At 40.8% G+C, this 21,480-nt stretch overlaps 1 protein-coding gene across 10 annotated transcripts in view; it reads right to left on the bottom strand.

The window, feature by feature from the left end:
• Positions 1-21,480, bottom strand: part of DYNC1I1 (dynein cytoplasmic 1 intermediate chain 1) — a 185,288-nt gene that overhangs the window by 40,708 nt on the left and 123,100 nt on the right. For all 10 annotated transcript variants that reach the window (XM_068210672.1, XM_068210658.1, XM_068210650.1 and 7 more), the window contains 3 exons: positions 7,430-7,576; positions 3,130-3,243; positions 111-244 (listed from right to left, as the gene is read on the bottom strand). In XM_068210672.1, coding sequence (XP_068066773.1) covers positions 111-244; positions 3,130-3,243; positions 7,430-7,576 — 395 coding nt within the window. The remainder of the gene's footprint in view (positions 1-110; positions 245-3,129; positions 3,244-7,429; positions 7,577-21,480) is intronic.

Raw genomic sequence — 21,480 nt, forward strand, 5'->3', positions numbered from 1 at the left:
ACATTGTTAATCCAAGAGAAGAAAACATTGAGCACTCTCCACACACACTTGGTTATCTCTCATCGACACAGGTACACAATGTTTTATAAGTACAAAATGCTGAACTTCACCTTCCATGACGACAGGCTGTGTAGACTGTTCCCTCTTCACTGCCCACGACAAAGTTATTGACATCTCCAGTCGGGAAAGCCATTCCTGTGACTGCCACTGGTTTGGACTTATTGTATACCAGCTCCATGCTCTCCTACCAAAACAGGTTTTGTTATTATGCTGGGATCCTCCTTCTGTTAGTCTGGGTTGGGTTTTTTTTAAAACTGATACTTAATATATGCTACCCCATGTAATATTTCTAAATATTACATGGGGTAGCAGGAGAGGAAGATTAAATCATTTGACCCCATCACAGGACTTTGATTTCTACATAAGATGTTGTAGGAAGATGCAGCGTCACAAACCAGGATGCGCCTGCCATCTCCAGTGCCGTCTGTCACACATATGAGACTGGAAGGAAGGCACTGGTGTTTTCTGCATCATCTTAAATCAGGCAGAGATGACAGCTGAGAATTTAAAATCTAATGGTGCAGAAACTAAAGATAATACCTTAATGGTTACATTTGCCAGCCTCAGACTTTAATAAATCATACAATACCCTTCTATTTACATTCTGGAAATCACTTGTCAGGAAGCACTTGCAATATCGTATGCATGTGAGGCATTTAGTTCACTGTGTCATTTGTCCCTTTGCAGAACAAAATAAAAAAGTTGGGGTCCTGTCAGTACCACAATTCTAAGCATTGCTTTTCAGGGATTTTCTGAGGTAACCATAAACACTCCCTCTAGACTCCACCATCAAGCTACAAACCAGCAGGAATGTCTTCTGTTTTCATTTGGTTGATATATTTTAAAGTAAATCAGCATGCCCATTTTTGCAACTGGAAATAAAATAACCGTGCAAGTTTGTGGCTGTTGCAAGATGTGTAAGCTTTGAGCAGATTTTGCACAACTTTTTAGTTTTTCAGCCTAAATGGTGTAACCCAAGAATCCACAAAAGGCCTGAATGATTTCACCATTTTCATCTTTAGCTATTTAAGTGGTTATATTCTCTATGTTTAAAAGGCCTATGTTGCTGTTCTTCTAGGGCTAAAGCCTGTACGGTTTTTCTCAAAAAGGCATTTTGCTGTAAAGAAAATGGGTATCCCTGTGAAAGGAGAGCGATGCAAACCCACAGAGAAATACTTCTGCTTGGTTTATGCTTTTCTTTGAAATAAATTTGGTTCTATTATAAAGGCAAAACAAGGCATGGAAAATGCATTGGGAAACCACCCCGTATTTCTGTAAACATGTGAGTAAGAGAGAGAGAAATTCTGTTAATATGGGAGACAGACCATGTATTTTTGTTAAGACCTTCTGGGGTGAGATCATCATTTAGTGTCTCTGCAGAGACATGGCCGTATGCTGTGGTGGACGCTGTGCTCCCAGTGCCCACACCATGACTGTACACAAGTGCGCTGGAGCTGTGTCTTTGGAAAGTTTCAGACTGACACACATCAGCAACACTTTACTCCTCCCAGTTTAAAGCTATGGCATGCAGCTTGACGTCAAGTCCTGTGCCTCTCTTTTCTAGATCACCATGAGCCATGTGCCAGACTTCAGTGTAATGTGGGCTGTGTTCCCATCCTTGTTAAGAGACAGATTTGGAGCAGGGAAATTCCATTTGAGTGATGAGATACTGGAACTCAGATGTTCACAGATCTGTGCTTCAGACTTTAGTAAATGAAATTTACTTAAATTTCATTTTAGTAAATTTACTAAAATTCCAGTAAATTAATATGTAGGGGTGGGATTTATCTTCTTGATGTTTAGGTGAGAAACTGGAAGGCATTAGAGTGCCTGAACATAGATGCCTGGGCCATTTCAGATGCCTCCATTTCTACTGCAGAAGAGTATTGGTTTTTTACAGTCCCAAGGCACAACTACCAGCCCCACAGTGTTGCCTTACATGAGCAACGTAATGTCAAAATTTGAAGCTGGTCTCACTTTGAGTAGAGGAGTAGATGTAATGACTTCCAGAATCCTCCTCCACCCTAAGATAGGACAGTTCCATGTCCCAGGGTGGGTATTGGAAATGGCTTTTCACACTTGGATGGGATGAGTCACCCTCCAGAAGTACCAGCCTCTCTCTACCTCAGCAGTACAGAAAACTTGAATTTCTAACTTAGACTTGACACATCAACTTTCAGATGGCTGAGGTTAGGATAGAGGAGTCCCACCTCTTGTGTCAACACTGAAAAGCAAATAATTCAATAGTAATTGCACATTAGTGCATGATTAATGGAATCATTACAGGGAGTTTCTATGCAGCATTTTGAAACAAGATCAGATCCCATGATGCTTAGTAAAAATTATATTAATTTTTTTCTAAGAAATTGTGTATAAAAAATGAGTGATGTGTTGGAATAGAAAATGTACTTCTTCAGAAGATAACACTTAAAAGTTGCTTTTTGTACACCTTTTTCAGCATTGGATTCTTTGTTTAGTTTCCATTATTATAATCGCTAGTGGTTTGGGCAATTTTCCTGTGTTTCCTTTCATTTCTGATACAGAGGAGAGGAGGGGTGGGGGGGAAAGACAATAGTAGAAAACATTCTAGAGGGGATAATTAGTTCTAAAACTTTTGATTTGCATTGTTTGTTCCTTTGGCTACTGAAGGCTGCCAGCAAAATAAGTTTCTGTGTTTCTGACTGTGCCTTGGAAAACTGCAGTGCCTAGGGTGTGTTCAGCAGCAGTGCAATCTAGTCCACATTTGTTAAACAATGCTGTAGAATAAGTGCAATTTATACCACAGGCGACTTCTGTAATTACCATGCTTTAAAATGGACTATTTCATTTTCACTTGAAACTGACCTATGTATTAACGTATTACAATAATTACATGATTTGTGGTAAAGGAAATGGGGTTTGGCTCTTAGCAGAGACTGCTGGAAGCAAGCTGTACTCTTTCAAGTGCATCCATTGGTTTTAGTTTTTATAGGATGTGAGATTTTGGCTTTTAGGAGCTATATTCCACTATGCAAGTATCCTGCTCTACCAAAGACCACTTCCCCCCCACGCTGGTGAAAACAAACCCACCTGTGGAGTTGAGAGCATGTCCAGGCTCCAGGAGCACATTTTGCCATCCGTAGAGACAGTGATAAGATTGTGTGCATTCTGTGTTCCAACTACATTCACACAATACACAGGATGCTGAAAACACAGAACACTGGAAGTCAGAGAGCCATTCTTATGTTTTCACAAACAAATTTCTAATGTCTCATATGTTATTTTAAAGAATGATTAAGTAGTCACACAATGCCTGGAAAATATAAGACTCAGCTTTTGCCAGATAGGAATTGTTTTGGTTGGGTTTTTGTGTTTCTTTTTCATTTAAATTTTAAGAAGTATATTATGGAGGTGGAAATGTTTTCAAAGTTTCATTTTCCTCATAATAAAACAGCCCAGCTGAGTAATGCTGTGAAAATACCGAATTATGTGGATGAGATTTCACCCACAGGGATATGTATCATTCTACTGATGGCTTTTGACACTGAAAATAACCAGCAGAAAGAGGAAAACTGTCCAAATGGAATAAAAATGAAAACTTTATTCAAGAAAACAGCTGCATAAAACTTGAACTCTGTCAGAATTTGGCTTGCATGCTAAATATTTGCAAATGTACTCCAGTTGAGGAACATGAACAAGCCCATCAACGTTCTTCAGCATTGGCCAATGCACCTTTTAAAATCTGTCATTATAAGTGAGGAGTGACTAGATTTAGGGTGTTACACCTGGTTCACCATGGTGCAGTCATTCCATGGAGGCTGAATTCCAATTAGTATGCATAATGAAACTTGGCCTATTCTTTTTCCAAGGAACCTGGTAACACTTTGAGCCTAAAGTGTCATCTGATATCTGATGGTGACATATGGGGAATGGGTCAAGTTCAGCAATCTCCAGAGTGAAAAATCAGTCAGACTGAACAATAAGATTTAATTTCCTTTGACCAATACAAGTGGTACTGCTAAATTAAGGGTTAGAAATATACAAAAGTCAAGCGAAGAAAAATTTAATTTTACTGCTGTGTTTACCAATAGAAGACCTCCATCTCCAGAAAGAAAAAACAATTTTTCTCTAATACCTTGCTTAATTAAAGAAAATTAGGACCAACTTGCAAGAGATTCCTAGGGAGCTTCTAAGCCAACTCCATGTAGTGTTAGGAATGTAGCATTTGGTCCTGCTGAAAGGAATGGCAGAACTGCCACTTACATCAAGATCCAGCTGCAGGTCACCTACCCAGTCACTGGGGAATGGCAGAAATCCTCAAGAGCTCTGGCTCACTCTCAGGTTTGATTCCTGAGTGGGCCCTGTAAATGTCCCCTCTCCAATAGCACAAGGTGCAGCACCTGTACAAACAATGTTTGTGCCCACACCGAGATGGACTAAGCAGTTGCTGCTGAAATAGTACCTTGTGCTTGGAGGCAACCTGTACACACCAGTAAGTCACAAGGTCCATTTGATGCTAATTTTTTTCTTTCTCTCAAGATTGTCAGGCACCTGGTTTCTCTCAGATCATCAAATGGACTCCAATCGGTCCCTCACATGTGTCTCACACTATTACACTCCTATCATGGACCTTCTTGCTGCTTAGTGTAAGCTAATGACCCCAGTGCTAAACATGAGAACTGCATACTGATGTGTGAAATAAGCATCGACCTATTTTTTTCATGGGCTTTTGACCTCCAGTAGACCAAACAGACAGAGTGGGTGGGAGAAAGCTACAGCAAGCAGTGAAATATCTAGAATATTTAGTGGGGGGGAAAGAGAGAGCCATGTCTTTCCAACAGCACCTCAGTGTGTCAGGCCTGGTTTTAATCAGGGCTACCAGCCATCAATTTCATGCACAATAAAACTCATGGCAGAAATGAAAAGATGTAAGCAAAGCGGATGAAAAAGACAACCAACTGTATGTAGCAGAAAGTCTAAACAGGCTCCTTCCTTTCAAAGGGTTGCTGCCAGCTTGCTTTTATTTATCTTGGAAATGAAATCATCATGCAAAAAGGTTTTGTCTTAATTAAAATTTCCTGTTGTCCCAAGTGCAGATGTGTGGTGGGTGTGAAAGGAAATTAGTGAGTAAGCTGTGGGTAGAATTCTCTTTCCTGGTGAATCCAGGCAGTAATCAGTGATACTAAATTTCAGGAAGGTTTAAGTCAGGGAAAACAACACGATCTATCTGTTTCAAATAAACAAAGCAAGAGAAAGAAATGAGAAAAATCCTTTTTTCACATACAGCATGAGTTTGAATTAAAAAAAGACTATTCAGCTCACGTATCTAGCAGTACAAAAAGTAACATCATTAATGTAGTATTGTCTTGGTTTAATTTTTTTTTGGCAGTAAGGACTCAAACCACCCTTTTGCAACCAAGACCTCATTTACAGTTTATGTAAGTAATTCTTATAAACAAGTATAAAGTAAGCAATTCTTATTGTAAAATCTGAGCACTCCTTAAAACATCATGCTTCCTCATGTTAGACTGTGTAAACACTAATTTATACCAATCCATGACAGCACATAAAGTGCCCATCCACCACTGAAAGTAATTTATTTATATTTTTCAAAGGGAAAACATTGTTTTATTGTTCCATTGCAATAATAAAACTGCTTTAATATATAATTCCAGGAGGTACAATTTTGCCTTAAATGATTTTTGAGTGTAAACAAATTACTTCCCATTAATCTTTGCTTTTCCACTAGATTTTGAGTCCCAGTTGTTCAATTTTCAGTGACAGTCAGCTTCTTGCCACTAGTTTTCTGGTCTGCTACATCTCTAAATTGCACTTCCAGGAGAGACTGTTTCTTTTCATGCAGATTGAACAACATTACTGGCAACAAAATGAGCAAAAACATTAGGGAAATGAAAAGCAACGTTGAAGTTGCAACCCATGGCACAGATTATTAGATAATTACATCAACATTCATGATAGTGGGAATTTAGGGAACAATATTTGTATTGCCTGGCCCACTACGCATGTCTGTGCACACCTGTAATTTTTAATATAGGAGACTTGCAATCATAATACTGGCCCCATACTGAATCTTCAGCAGTAATTCACGTGGCATGTCTTCTGGAGTTGTCTTTTAACTCCAGGGATTATGTTGTCACAGTCAACTGAAAGCTGAACCTTGATCTGCAAATTCCAAACATTAGAATCACAGAATTGTAAAAGCTGGAGCTGCAAAAGTACTATCACTTCGTCTGAACCTTCATTCTGCTAGAACAAGATTATCATCTTACCTCTCAGAGTGCTTTGTCGAGTTCAGTTCCTTATGTTACAGAAAATCTGTGGTTTTCTGCAACCTTATATCATACTTTTGTATTTTTCTTCTCCTTTCTAGTTTCCACTCAGGAACTGCCCTAAGCTTGTTCCCAGGATGAGCTACTCCACCTTCCATCTCTCCTGAAGAGTCTGCCCATGCCCAGACTCTGGAAGAGGAGAGCTCAAGGGTGCACAATCCTGTGTTTGTGCAGGATGGACTGGATGTCAGTGCCATAGCAGAGTGAGGGCACTTTAGCAGGCAACCCAGGCTTGTCTCTTCCTCTAGCACAATATGAGTACTTTGCAGTGTAAGAGACTCTCCTATCACAGACATCATCTTTGTATCACAGATGAAGTCTCTTCTTTCTCAGGCATTTTGTGTTACTGCTCTGCCCATTTCTCTCTCAGACATCACTAGAGCCCATTGCCACCATCAATAATTATCTATAAGTACCTGTGTGTATCAGCAAAATGCTCTCCTGCATCATTCTGGTGAAACAAACAACAGTGTGCAAACTCTGCCCTGTGGCCCTGTCTGGAGCAGAAGACCATGGCAGGGATTTACGTATTGCTCTATTAGAAAACAGAAGCAAATTGTCCCACTTTTTCTGAGGGCACCAGTGTCTACTTACAGGAATCTACTATGAGACTCTCACAGGTGCCTAATCTGATTCAAAGGAGAAATTTGTGTACACTAAGACAACAATAATGACTCAAATTGCCTGCCACATCAGACCGAGAGGCATACAGCCTCCACAGTGGTCTGGGTCTCTTTACGGACAATGGGGACAAGACTTACAGTGCCACTGTGCTGGCACATGGGTGCCTCACTCAAGTGTTGTACTTAATCCTGCCTTCTTTCTTGGAAAGGAGAATAATGTTCTGACTTGATTGTACAACGTGTGATGATTAAGCACTTACAAGAGGTTGTTCATGTCTCAGATCTACTTTTTTCCCTTCAAGGGACACACTTCTGTTTTCATCTGTGTGGCAACTAGCGTTGTAGACACAACTAGGCAGCTGCCTTTCCCTGGTGACCATCTCCTCTAAGGGAAGAGGAGGTGATTTTTATCCTTACCGTGTGAGCAGCAGCAGAGAGGGGAGTTCTCTGAACTGGAGTGCGCCTGTGACTGCGATTATCCCACAGGACAATTTGGCCAGAGTATGTTCCACCAACGACCAGGTTTGGGTGAAAGCGGGCAAAACAGACTGACATCACGGAGGACTGGAGGAAAAGACGTAGAGAAGAGAGGGATTACATGGTCAGCTATCTTCAGTTCTCTTCCTAGGGAAGCATACTGTAACTAGCATTTTGTATTTAGGAATCACTGTATGAACTTTATTCATACTCCTTGCACAACAGTAATTCTACTAAAGCAACAGGACACATGCAAAGAACTAACTTTGACCGTAAAACGTGTTGTTCCATTGTTCCTAGGAAAAATACAAGATGAGTCTAAGCATGATGCTAAAAAGCTGAGATAACCTCTCCATCACAGTGATGGTAAAGTGCTTGAATTCTTTTCCAGAAGTGAGAACTTAACTAACCAGTTCCAGCCAAACAGAGAATGGCATCCTGGCCCATGACATCCCATCAGGGAGAGCTCTTCCCCTGTTTCTCCTCTAACTTTTAACTCAAGTCTGTGAAAAAAAGCCTCCAAAGTTCACCTCAAGGTGTGCTGTCTTGAGAGCATTGGCTGACAAGCTGCGTCTCATTGTTGGATCAATGACTGATTCCTATCCTACCAAGGTCTAAGAACAAAGGAAACCACACTTTACACTGTTTAAGCAGAACTGAGTTTTCTTCTCATCCTAATGGCAGCTGAGTTATCTTTGTATATTTTCTTTAGCTGAGGATGCATAGGAGCCAGACAGGTGTGATGGGTACCCTGGCTACTTGGTAGAGTGCCCCACAAGCCAGTATGGAGATTGTTATCTATCCCAACGACCACTTTTCAATGTCTTTAAAATAACACAACAGCTAAAGTCCTCAAGGGTACAGTCCTCAGACCTTCATGTGCCTACAAGCTACAGCCAAGAGCAAGAAGCAGTAACTCCTTCAACTCTTCCATGCTCTTCTTAAATAATTATTTCCCATTTTTATATAATTGGTCCTGGATGATATGTCTTTATTTTATGCAAATATTTTTTTATATTTTAATGACTGTATATTTTGAAGTGTTGGTATTCCTGTCTGGGAACACAATTTACTCAATGACAAAGGGTTAACTAAATTACTATATTTCATTTGCATTAAAAGCATGAGACATTTTAAGTAAACTTTGTTGAATTAGGAACACTGGAAATGCCCAGTTGAACTAGACCCAGTGTCTACCTAGGTAATGGCCCTGTCTCTGGGAGAAGTGGATGGGGTTGTAAAACCTTTGACATGGGCAGATGTGTTGCCTCCTTTTCCTACTGCTCCTCATGAGGATTTCTAGTGACTAGAGACTGATCTTGACTCATGAGAGACTTGAAACCCCTTCTGATAGGGCTAGAATTAATTATGCTACCTCTTGATGCCTATAACTAGGTTATTAGGAACAAAGTAAAATGGGAAGTTTAAACAGTTTTTACTGAATTCATGTGGCTGCCTGATATCAATTGTTTAAAGCCAGATTATATGCTAAGTGAACTTAATAGACATACTTACAGCATACAGCAGTATATTTATTACTGGGTTTTTTTGACCTAATAAGATAATCAAGACAATGAAAAAAACTGCCATTACTTTTTTTCTTCCCCACTCTCTCTGGATCCTCCTGGCTGTTCACTTGACTTTCCCCTCTTGACTGTGCTTCTGCATACATTTCTGTTTTGTTATATAGTCTAGCACCTAATAACTAGATGATTAGTGTACATAAATGCCCATTTTAGTCTGTATCTAAAGGGCTTGAGCACAGCAATTCCATTATGGTCAGTCATAGCAATGAGAGGTAGCTTCCAAACACCATTTCCAAAGGACCTAGCTTTACAGAAAAGAAAATCCACCCCTAAGGAACAGGATGTTAGTACTGTTAAGAGGGGTTTAAAATGCAGCTACACTGCAGCTGCCATCCAATTTCCACAGATCCCCCCCCACATTATAATTAAAACGACCCTACAGCACATGTTCTACATTTTATCTCTTTGTTTAATGGCTTCGTGAGTTGTTTTAATCAACCTCTCTCATTCCTTATAACTAAGCTGACAGATACTCTTACATGAAGTGAAATAGCCAGATGATTTTAAAATAGTACAGCTCCACCACTGGGTACACCCCACAGCAGCTACAAGGCTCCACATGTATTTTAAGAAACCCCAATTCAAACAGTCATTCCACAACAAAGTTCCCAAGTTTGTCCCAAACAAACTTGGGAGACTCTGAAGCAGGGCAAAGAAGCCAAGTGGACAGTGTATTTTTAAAAGTTCTGCTTTCATGGTTAGCATGTTTTTGCATTTAGAATGCCAGAATACAGTTGAACGGTCAGGATATAAACTGCTAAAGTGTGTTTTTCATAAAGTTCAAAAATAACCTACAGACATGACACGGGCTTGAGCTCTCTGGACTGCTTCTAGTTTTACATCTCACTCCAAAGCAGCTTGCAGTCTTCAAAAGGTGAAATGCTCACATCCTTTTAATTATGTCAGTATTATTTTTCGATCCAATAAAAAATTCTGTCAAATATTAGAATTTAACAATTTAAGGACTCCATTCCATAGCACTTAATACAGTGATTATTTTCTTAAAATTAATGGCAGTACTCAGATGAGTAAGGGCTGTGAGATTAAGCCCATTCATTTAACAACTTGAAAAGCATTCATTTCTTAGTCTTAATGGGAGAGAGTGGCTGACAGGTCTCCAGTCTGTCTGAACAGCTCTGTGCTCAAGGACAGCAGCAGAAACCATTCCCTGTAAGCCTCTTCTGCCCCCCGGCTGCTTCTTGTTTGCCTGTTCAAGTAGTCTTGCTCCTCTGAAACAGCTTTGCCACTGACTTCAAAGGGGGAGGAACAAGCACATGGTCAGGTTTTTAAAATAACAGCATATCCTTGATTGCACTTCTGCCACACCCTTCTAGGGAAATCTCATGACTCTTTCCAATAGCAATGGTAAAGCTTCCCAGTTTTTCAATTGGGGATATTTAATACTGTAGGTGCTTAGTTACCTGTTGCAGAGGACAGAAGCAGCTAGTTTCATGGGATATGGCAAGAGCACATAAATAAATGTAGGAGGAATCATGTCAGAAGCAATTCCACATGGAGTTTAGTGTTCACAGTAGAAAAGCAGCATTTAAGGCTAGGAGATTCCCAGCATTATCTTTTCATGGGTGCCACAAAGCATCTGTCTGAGCAACTGTTGAGACCCACAAGAGACAGGCAAAATCGCAGTGTCTGGTCATCTGCATTCCTCTCAATTGCACTGTGCAGTGAATCATTTCAGTGTTTACTTCAGCCTAATGCTCAGGTGTTTTCTCCCTCTGTGCAAATACAGCCTACTGGATTTTGCTGTTTCTGTCTCTCCTTAGCTTTCTCAGTGGCCTTACTAAAGTATTTCTGGTGCTTCTGGCTTTGTGATCTTCTACCCAGATGTTGTAGTCTTAGTGGGACAAACAATACTGGTGCTGCTGCCTCATCCCCTGTGCATGTTCTGCCTCTCTGTGGAGGCGAGCAGATCTCCAAGGGCAGGAGGGGGAAACCTGAGTTAGTTCCATGTCGGAGCACTGCCCAAGCATAAGAGAGAGCTCAGGCTGCTAAACCTGGGGATTTTGCCTGGCAAACAGACAATCCTGCTTCTCAAATGCTAAAGCTTCTGCTTTCAGCTGCTGCAAGAACCATGCTGAAAACATAACTAAGAAACAAAATATGAGATGTCCTTGTTCTTGTTACAGCAAAGAGAGGGCTGGGCCTCACAAACAGAAGTGTTGCCCAGCCCTTGGAGTGGTCAGCAGTTGGGGGGAGGAAGGCAGCACTCTTTGCCCCCTGCCTTGGTGGGGGTGTCAGGTCATCTCAACCCGTGGGGAGGAGTACTGTGGAGCATGGCTCCATATCATAACCTTTTGGTCATCAGTCCTGCTCTGCCTCCCTGCTCCTTCCCTCCCTTCCCACTAATGCATAGATCCAAACAGGCCCCCAGCCCTCTTCAAGTGGCTGGCAAAGCTGTTTTTTATTTTATAAGTTTAATACAGCCCAGATTTGGATTAATGATGGCATATCCCATCAACCACAGGTACACGTGCTTGGGACAGACAGTCATTTAGCTTCTCCCTACTGAGAAGCCTGACCTCAGTACCCACATGTGATGTGTGTAAGGCCCTGGAGACTCGGCTGTCTCTGCTCATGTCTTTATGCTCAGATGGCACTCTGCCCAGCCACCAGTCAAACAAGTTCACAAAGACCTGGGTGCTAAATAATAACTCTCAATAGGCAGTGACTACTGCCTTCAGCCAGACCTCTTCTGCAGGAAACCACCCCCGGAGCCAGCACTGCCATACTGGTGCCATATGCCTACGCCTGACACCAGATGTATCTCAAAACAATACTTTGTCAGTGGGAAGAAGCAATCCAAGGAGTTCACAGGGATTTATAGGCTCCAAAAGACCAGGTTATATTGCAGCAGTTTCTCATGAAGCTCCTGGGTGGATTTTCCAGCTGAGCACATGCATTTGAAAGAGCACTACCATCAGTGGCATGCTGCTGTGGCTCACTCTGACACTGCAGGCAATGAAATCAACTGCAGCTGAGTTCACAGAGTCATAGAATATGCTAATTTGGAAGGGACCCATCGGGATCATCAAGTCCACCTCCTGCACAGGACCCATTAAGAATCACCATATGCTGAGAGCCTTGTCCAAACACTTCTTGAACTCTGTCAGGCTTGGTGCTGTAACACTTTCCTGGGAAAGCATGTTCCAGTGCTCAACCACCTTCTGAGTGAAAAACCTTCTCCTGATAACAAACATAAATCCCTCCTGACACAGCTTCATGCCGTTTCCTTGAGTCCTGCCACTGGTTATCACAGAGAAGAGATCACTACCTGTTCCTCCTCTACCCCTCATGAGGAAGTTGTAACTTCAATGAACTCTCCCCTCAGTCTCCAGGCTGAACAGACCAAGTGACCTCAGCTGTTCCTCATATGCCTTCCCCTCAGGGCCCTTCGGCATCCTCGTGGTCCTCCTTTGGACACCCTTAATAGTTTAATGTCCTTTTTACATTGTGACACCCAAAATGTGCACACATTATTCAAGGTATTCAAGCAGAGCAGACATTCCCCTCCCTTGCCTGGCTGGTGATTCTGTGCCTGATTCACCCCAGGACACAGCTGGGCTTCTTGCTGAAGTGGCAGATCCTTTTCTGTGCTTGAGGAACTGAGAGTAGAAGGACAAAGCTGTGGTACTGCTCCTTAGCTAAAACCATGAAAAGGTGTCATACTCATATTCCTTCATCCATAGGAACTGAAGGACAGGGACTGAACCACGGATCACTTATATCTGCGCTCCTGAGGAATAAATAAAGAGGAAGGCCAGAAGTACACATGCAACTTACTCATAACCTTTTGTTCTCAGTCCTGCTCATCAAGAGCAGCATTTACAGTTTCTAAGCACTCACAGTTCCCCTGAGAACTGCCCAACCTTCTTCTGACCAGGCAGTCAGGAGACCTTTTCATTCTTGCATTGCTATACACACATATATCTGGCCCCCTACATCATAGGGATGATATACTTCAACTGCAAATGAGGATTAAAACCATTGTCTAGAAATAAAACAACAACTGAGTTATTAAATAAAGCCCTTTTATCGTGACTGGTCATGGACTGAGAATAATCATGGAAAGTAGCAGTATGAGATCTGAACACTTTCTCTGGTTTAGGGACCTTTCTCTGGTTTTGCACCACAAAAGGTGCGAGATATCTTGAAAGAGGCAACTTTAGGGTGACTTTGCTCTGGCTACTGAGATACCTGGTATTGTACACTGAAATAGAGCCTGTGTTCCTTCCAAGAGTCCTGTTTATTTTTAGTACCTGCTATTGTGAGTTTGGATATTTCTTTATTTCATATAACTGTCTAAGTATAATTAGTAGTAATAAGAAAACAGCAGAGAAAATAGCAACAGAATTACAGCTGGTTTTGAACTTAAATTTGAAAAGGAAGTTAAAACATGATTTATGTGTACAAAAACCTGTACCAAAGAGGTAACCTCTTAAGTCTAAAAGCTTCAAATTCCAAGACTTCTGCTCCTCTCCAATTGTCTTCCTATTAAACTATGAAACAGCATCTGAAAGATTTTGTGCTGGAGATTATTTGCGGTACCATACAAAATTTGTCTCTACTAAAAATAAAATAAAAGCAGTTGACATCCTTCACATATTAAAAAAATAAATAAAACCAAACAAACACTTCTTCAAACCAAATGTCAGAACTCTGTTTAATTAAAAAAAGGAAGTTTATACTTGGTTATGGTGTGTGTCGACATCTACCCCTTTGATTTACTAGAGTATGGACGGGAAAGAACAGATTGCTTGATTCAAGAGAAAGAAAGGAGGGAGGGGGCCCAATGTGACAGGAAAGAGTGTAGGCTGTATTAACTTCAGTGCCTGTTAAAACATGAAGGATTAATGGTAGAAAGGGAGGGAAGAATTGTGAATGTCTCCAGTTTAGGATCTTCAAAAATGTTTGGGGATTCTAAGAATGTCTCACCAGACCACATGAAAGCTGTACAGAGAGACTCAGCCACACGACTGCTCTAAATCCAAAGCTGGTATTGCTCCACTTATACCATCAAACCAATGGAGCTGAAATGTAGCCACAAATTAAATTTATATTTATTGAAAAAGTACTAAGTCCTTAAAAATAAGGAAAAGAGTATGTCAGGAAATGCAGCCTTTCTTAGCTGAGTTTACAGGGTAGGTAACTCTGGCATCTAACCTCAGTGCTGACATCTGATTTTTGCAGTAGAATCAGAGCACTCTGCCCAAGTCTGCAGAAAGGCAATATCCAGCCTTATGACTTCATTTTAAATAGAGCAGAAAGCTGGAGCTTTCTGCTTTCATCTCTGTAACTGCAGGTTCAGCCCATGTAACTACAAGAGAAAAATAATCAGGAGAAAAGTTCACAAGCTGCCTTTGCAAATGGGAATATACACTTTAGCCCTTCTGCAAAGTGCATTTGCTGTTATTATTCATTCAGCAGGGTCATGGTGACTGGAAAAAACGGCAAAACTGCTTGCTGTTTTGCAAAGGCAGATAATCCTGATACTTCTCAAATTTAATACAGGGAGATCCTGCGTGCCTTTATCCATGACTGCAACAAGGAGTCAATTCAGTAACCCTGAATTACTGCACACACATGCAAGCCTGAGAATACAGTCTTTGCTGAGCATCATACTGTCTTTGTTAGACTGATGATGAGATCATTAAAGCCTGGAGAAATAAGGAGCAATTTCGTAACAACAGCACATCAAAATAAAGTGTTCTTTCCACCCAACTTCTTAGATGCTAAGTACCCAAATATGTTTGTTTTCTCTGATTAGGACCTGGCTGCTTATCAGATCTCAAGGTCAAACAATTAATGTCTGTGTGCTTGCATGTTGGAGAAGCAAGCACTTGGTTTGTCTATTTTATTTAGGTCATGATACTCTACAGTTATTCATGAGCACTCTTAATAGTTTTGATTGAATTATTGACAAGCTTGAAGTGATGGGTCTACACCATAATTTCAGACCTGGAGCCTGAGGATATGTGTCTCTGGGTGGAGCACAGAGACCTTCTACCCATTCATTCCACAGGCTGGCCACAATATGGAGCAGGTGTAATCTTGGCAGTCAGCCTCATGCTCATAAAGTGCCCCAGCCATTTGTCTCAAGACTTAAGCTTCTAAATGCTGCACACTTGTCCAGGAAGAATCTCCTTCCTGCTGGAACCAGGACCAGGCCTCAGGAGTGAGGCTTAAGAGTCTCTATCTAGAGGTGTTCCCATCTAACACTATGCAGAAGTAGAAGAGATTCTCCAGCGACTGAGCTTAGGCTAGGATTTTGGTGTCCTGGACTCTTCTCCTCACAGTGAAAGCACAACAGATAATCATTTGACAGCATGTTCTGGAAATACCAGAGTCAGACTTTAGAGAGCCCACAGAGGTAGCAAATTCCAGATCTGGAGAACAGGAATAGAAACACAAGTTATCCTCATGCTCTGGGGATGGTTTTGTGGTTTCTATGGCAGCAGTTTCTCAAACCAATGTGTCTGATCAACCAAACTAAGTGAAGCCACAGATGAATTAGAAACCAGTACAGATGCTACAAGAACAATTATCTACAACTCAGCCTGTGTAGTTGGGTGTAGTAGTCACAGCTGCTTGTAAGAGAGTAACAGATAATTCTCAAGTGTAGCACTGAGTCCAAACCCCTACAAGAAATGCTAAGGCCATGAGAACCAAGGCACAGTCAGAAGATCAAACATATTGAACCAAGAATACTTTAAAGACCCAGATGAGGAAAGAATTTACTTAAGTCCATCTTTTCTCAGAAGTCCATGAACTTAATTGTAATTAATTTTTCTAAGTTCTCCATTATTTTAATGACTCAAAAGCCTGCTTACAGCCTAGCATATTGGTAAGTGCTTTCCTAAACAATTTTTAAATTCAGGCCTTCTGAAAGCAAATTACCTTCATTCTGTGGGGAAAGAAGGACACCCTGATGTTCAAATGGTCCTGGGAGGACTCCACAGACTTAGAGACAGTCTCAAGTCAGCAGACTTCCACATCAATATCAGACAGGGAAAGGAAAGCAAGTATGAAGTGTCAGAGACAATGTTGGGAGGCACATCTAGAAACTGTCCAGTCCAACCCCTTGGTTAGAGCAGGATCAGCTGGAGCAGATTGTTGACAGCTGTGTGTGGCTGTGTTTTGACTGTCTCCATGGATGGAGACCCCATTGCCAGCTCGTGTTGAGCTCCTCATCAACCAACATCCCCAAGTCCTTCCCCTCAGGGCTGCTCTCAATCCCTTCTCAGTCCAGCCTGTATTTGTGCTTAGGACCTTGCACTTGGCCTTGTTGAACTTCATGAGACTCACATGACCCACCTCTCAAGCCCATGAGAGTCCCTCTGGATGGCATCCCTTCCCTCCAGTGTGTCAGCTGAACCACACAGCTGGGTGTGGTCAGTGAACACGCTGAGGGTGCTTCAATCCCACTGTCCATGTGTCTGACAAAGATGTTAAACAGTGCTGGTCCCAGCCCTGACACCTGGGAACACCATTTGTCACTGGTCACCCCTTGGACATTGAGCCATTGACCACAACTCTTTCAGTGCAACCATCTAGCCAATTCCTTATTCACTGAATGTTCCATCCATCAAATCCACGTCTCTCCAGTTCAAAGACAAGGATGTTGTGCAACACAAGGTGAAATGCTCTGCACGAGTCCAGGTAGATGATGTCAGTCATATGATGACTAATAGGCTTTTGTATTTGCCCAAATCCATCACTTTCACTGATGTACCTTTTATAGGCAGTGTCACTATGTAATTGGAAATAATTAGAAGTAATTGTAAATTAATTTAACATTGCACATAGATGTGGAGATTGAGAGACTGAGAGGCACAAATAAACAGCTATCTAGTGGAAACACAGAAGATACCACAGGCAAGTCTGTATTTAAGAATGAGGGTGGAAACATTAGTTGTTTTCACATTGTTCATTTCTACTATAGTAAATTACTGTAGAGATTCTAGTATCAGTAGCCTGATTCTGCACCCATAGAGCATTAGGAAGCAGCTAAGATCACAGAGGAATAAATGAAACCCATTATAGACAAATTTTAATTCCCCTTTCTCCAAACAAACCTTAGTTTTCTGAAATTTCACATCCTGCTTTTGTCACCTGCAAGGCTATGCTGCTTGGTTTCTACAATTTTTTTTCCGTAAGTAGTCTTGTAGAGGAGGAAGGATTGAAAAAAGTGTTTTCCAGTCTCAGGCTCTTTAGGGACACTAAATCAGCATAGTTACACCATCTATAGTTGCTGACTCTAGAGTATCAGAGGACCACCTCTTGCCCAAAAAGCAGCATCCCCGGGTCATTCACTTGCACCAGTGATGGGACATTTCATGATTCATCTTGATCCTGCCAGGAAGAATGGATTTATCCCAGAAAACTCATGTCAGTAGTTCCGCACAACTCCAGTCCACATTTGGCTTAGTAAATTTATTTAATAGACTAATAGATGTAAACATGAGATAGCAAATGTTTGGCATGTTTTTCTCTCCATGAAATGACTAGTGATTTAGTATATGTTCATGAACAATATGGAACTGAAGTGGGATTGATATTTTTCTTAACTACTGAACAGTGTTATAAGAGCAATCAAATGAATTAATCACAGCTCCTAATGCACTCTGGCACATTTTGTTGTAGAGATAATGAAAACACTCTGATCTCTCCAGTATGACAAATTGTTAAAAGCATATTGCTTCTTGTATTTGGGACATTTGCTTGTCATTTTATGCTAAAATACATATACTTTAACTTTTCTTTCTCTTTGCCCCATGGGAAACATCTTCCAAGGATAATATCAGTATCTCAGCCACATGGCACGTGCTTCTCTTTCTGGGAAAGAGAAAGGGCTGCTTTCCCTTTCTGGGAAGCCAGGAGTGCTAATCATCATTAAATCAATGTTGTCCATATACAAAAGTTCTTTTTAAGGAAGTCAGTCATTCAGTCAGTCATTCAGTCATTCAGCCATGGGGGCAGAGAGCGGAAAACTGTTGATTTTAGACTTAAGGCTGTGGACAGTTGTATCCTGGGCTGTAATGATGGATTCCTTGGTTTATGGGGCCTTTTACAGCAATTTAGAAGAGTAACTGTTTTCTATTTTGTGCCAGGTAACACAAAAAGAGGCTTCACTCCTCACATAGAGTTCCCACAGAGACAAAAATCAGGAGGTGAAATAATTTTCTTGAATTTGGACCAAATGTACTCTTCATTGCAAGTAGTTTGCACTGAGAACAGTTACATAACCCAAACAGAAAAGTCATGCCTATGGCTGTTTATCCATCATTTGCAGTGCAGCTAGGGAATTGCATGGTATTTTACATCCTTCATGGAAGAAAATTCAGCGGAAGAATCTCAGTTACTTATTGATTTCACATCTGATCCTGCATTTCTTGTTCACCTAAAACCCTTTTAGCAATGGGAGTTTCAAATATACAAAAAAATATTTAAAATGTAATGTTCATATCAACAAAGGAAAATTGGGTTATTTTTTCCCTTCCTTCCTTCCTTTTTACACTAGGTTATGTTGAAATGTAACCAAATCAACAACTTTTAAACTATAAAACAACCCCAGGAACAATTGCAGCATTTGGTGATTTTTTTTCTCTGCAATTTTGGGATAGTGTGACAAATCTGCATTTTTTTATCAACAGAGATTTTCAAAATTCTGAGTTGAACGAAAAATGTCATGTGTTTGTAAGTATCAATAATCTAAGCCATCTGCAAAGGAATGGTTTTGCAAAAGCATCTCTTTCAGGACACTGTGGATTTTGTCACTGCTTGAGGTTTTGGCAAACCATCAATATCACTATAATTTTCTCCTATGAAATATAGTTTTTTACTTTGTTTTTTTTTTCCCTTAGCTAGCTGAAGTTTAAAAATATTGCATGTCTAACTCGGCAAAGTCAAAAGTTAGGCTTTCTCTGAATTACATATTAGATGCCAGTAATTCAGAAAGGTATAATGCCAGTTATCAGTGAAATAAAGAAACTTAAAAAAAACCCTGAATGCTCACTGTATCAAGTAGCCAACATATTTTTTATATTTGGTCTGAAAGGAAGACTATGGAACTTAAGGAAGAGAAACAGCATCTTTAAATACAGGTTCATCGCAAATCTCTATTTTCACACTTGCAAAAAGCACAATGCTATTGCTAGTAGTGACAGTGTATCATTTAAGTGTATGACATCTACCCCCTCCAAAAAAGGCTTAGATATGAGAATAGCCTGAAAGTTTCTACCCAAGACAAGCAAAGTTGTCACTTCCTAATTATTTGGTTCATAATTGAAATCTCAGTTTCAAATGAGGAAGAAGATCTGTTAAGCCTTGCTCTAAGCAAAGGAGCATTCTGTGCTAGCAGACTTTGTATGTATAAACACAGTCCTCAAATAATTCAGAATGTTAACTACTAATAGGGGAACCACACCCACCTTTTGTAATAGCAGTCATTTCACAGACTGACATGGCTACAATTATTTTGTTATACAAATTGGCTTTGATGGGTGTGTAGCTCTTCAGGGCTCCATACAAGGCAGCAAGTGATCCAAGTCATTATGGAAAAATCAGCTTACAAAGGATTTGTAAAGATACAGTTAAAACCCAAGGGAATGTATGCAACTTTGTGACATCCCTTCAGTCTAAACAATGATGCTTATTTGCTCTCTGACCTTGGCTGGAAGAAGGTTTCCTTCTCCCACTCTTCTTATGAAAAATATAATGATTTGAGTTCTGTGGAAATAAGTCAGGTTTTTGAGATTTTAGGACTGAAAGGTGAAGGGCTATGTGGAAAACATGGCATGCTTCATTCTGAACTGCAGATGCTAGTAGATTCCACGCTAACAGCTATGGCTTTTCAGCAGTAAAGCAAGACTGCCGATTTCAGGACATTGTGGCACCTGAGCCAGAACATACATTTTCAGTGCCTTTTCTGTCCTCCCCTACCAATGTCTTTGACAGGAGACAGGAGGCTCCATCCTTTGTACATGTGGTCCTCTTTGTCCCCCTCTACAAATCTGCTGCATGCAGGTCTCTTTCACCTAAGACACCAAAAACCTTGGTGTAGTACTTTCTAAGTACTACACTTAGCCTTCAGATGTGAGTGTAACTTCTACTGACTCACACACAATCTCTCCACAAGTACTGGGGCACTAATCTTAGGCCAAGTGATAGGTATTTTTAATCAAAAAAGGCTAGAAGTGGTGTAGGCTCCAATGGGAGGAGCAAAAACCACAACTGGTATCAGCTAAGGACAGAGGGAAGAATCCAAAACTAAAGCCTAAAAGACAAGACATGGGCTCTTGCTTACTGACATCTTCATGGCACAAACTGTGCTCTGTATTCCCACATTCCAAACAGAAACATGGCAGAGGACAGAAGTTTTGAAACAGAAACAAACACCTTCTGTCACAAGCTGTAGCTGAAACTCTTCTTCTCCCTCAGTCATATAGTTAGAATTAGAACTTCCCCCAAACTGTAATTCGAAATGGCACAACAATGCATCTGCATTAATTATTACAGTGTGCAGATAACCACATAGGCAAAAATGTAAGAGCAACAGAGTGTCTCCGAGAAAAGGCACAGCAGAGCTTTACACAACTCCACAGAGTTCAACCTACCAATCATGCACAGCAGGAAACAAAACTAAAAAGAAAAAACCCAGCACCTTTATCTCTGAAGAAGCCCCCCTTGGTATGATTGACAGCATTTGGGTATGTGTTACAAAAGCCAGCAACAAATTTGGGACCCTGGGTGCTGAGGTATTCCCACTATGACAGCTGTCTCAGTATCTTCACAGGCAGACTGTCAGAGGCCCATTTACCAGTGAACTACTATGAAAAAAGGAGGAATCTGATTCATGGTTAGGATCATAGGGTCATAGGGAAACTCAGGCTGGAAAAAAACTTTCTCTTCCAAAGAAGGGGTTTGTGGTTTTTTTGGGAAAATTTGCAGTCAGCTCAGAACCACATGTCTTCTCTGACATTTACAGCCCTTTAAAACTGATCACAGGTACCCTCTCTCACTAGAAACTGAGGAATTAGATAAATCAGCTCTGGAATTGGACATGCTGGATTTTTGGATTGATTTTACTTAAGAAAGTTTATGAAGCTTAGAGAGAGTTCCGGGTCTTTCATTTCTTGTATGTCTCTGAAGAGCTGAATCTTGCTTGAAACTTAGTGCTAACAAGGTGAGGAAGTTTTTGTGGAAAAGCACGAATATAAATACAAGAGAAAATTTTCTTCATTTTTAAAGTATTCCAACTGTACTTTCTGGACTTTCCTAAACTTCTTGTAGTATTTCTTTTCTTTAGAAGCTCTGGAGGGACTGAGCTCTAGTCTGGCTTCCACAGAGGAGGAAACTCAAGGACAAGAGGAAAAGGAGGATATTAGTCAT

This window comes from Anomalospiza imberbis, chromosome 1, assembly GCF_031753505.1.
Source record: "Anomalospiza imberbis isolate Cuckoo-Finch-1a 21T00152 chromosome 1, ASM3175350v1, whole genome shotgun sequence".
NCBI classification, from domain to species: Eukaryota; Metazoa; Chordata; class Aves; order Passeriformes; family Viduidae; genus Anomalospiza; species Anomalospiza imberbis.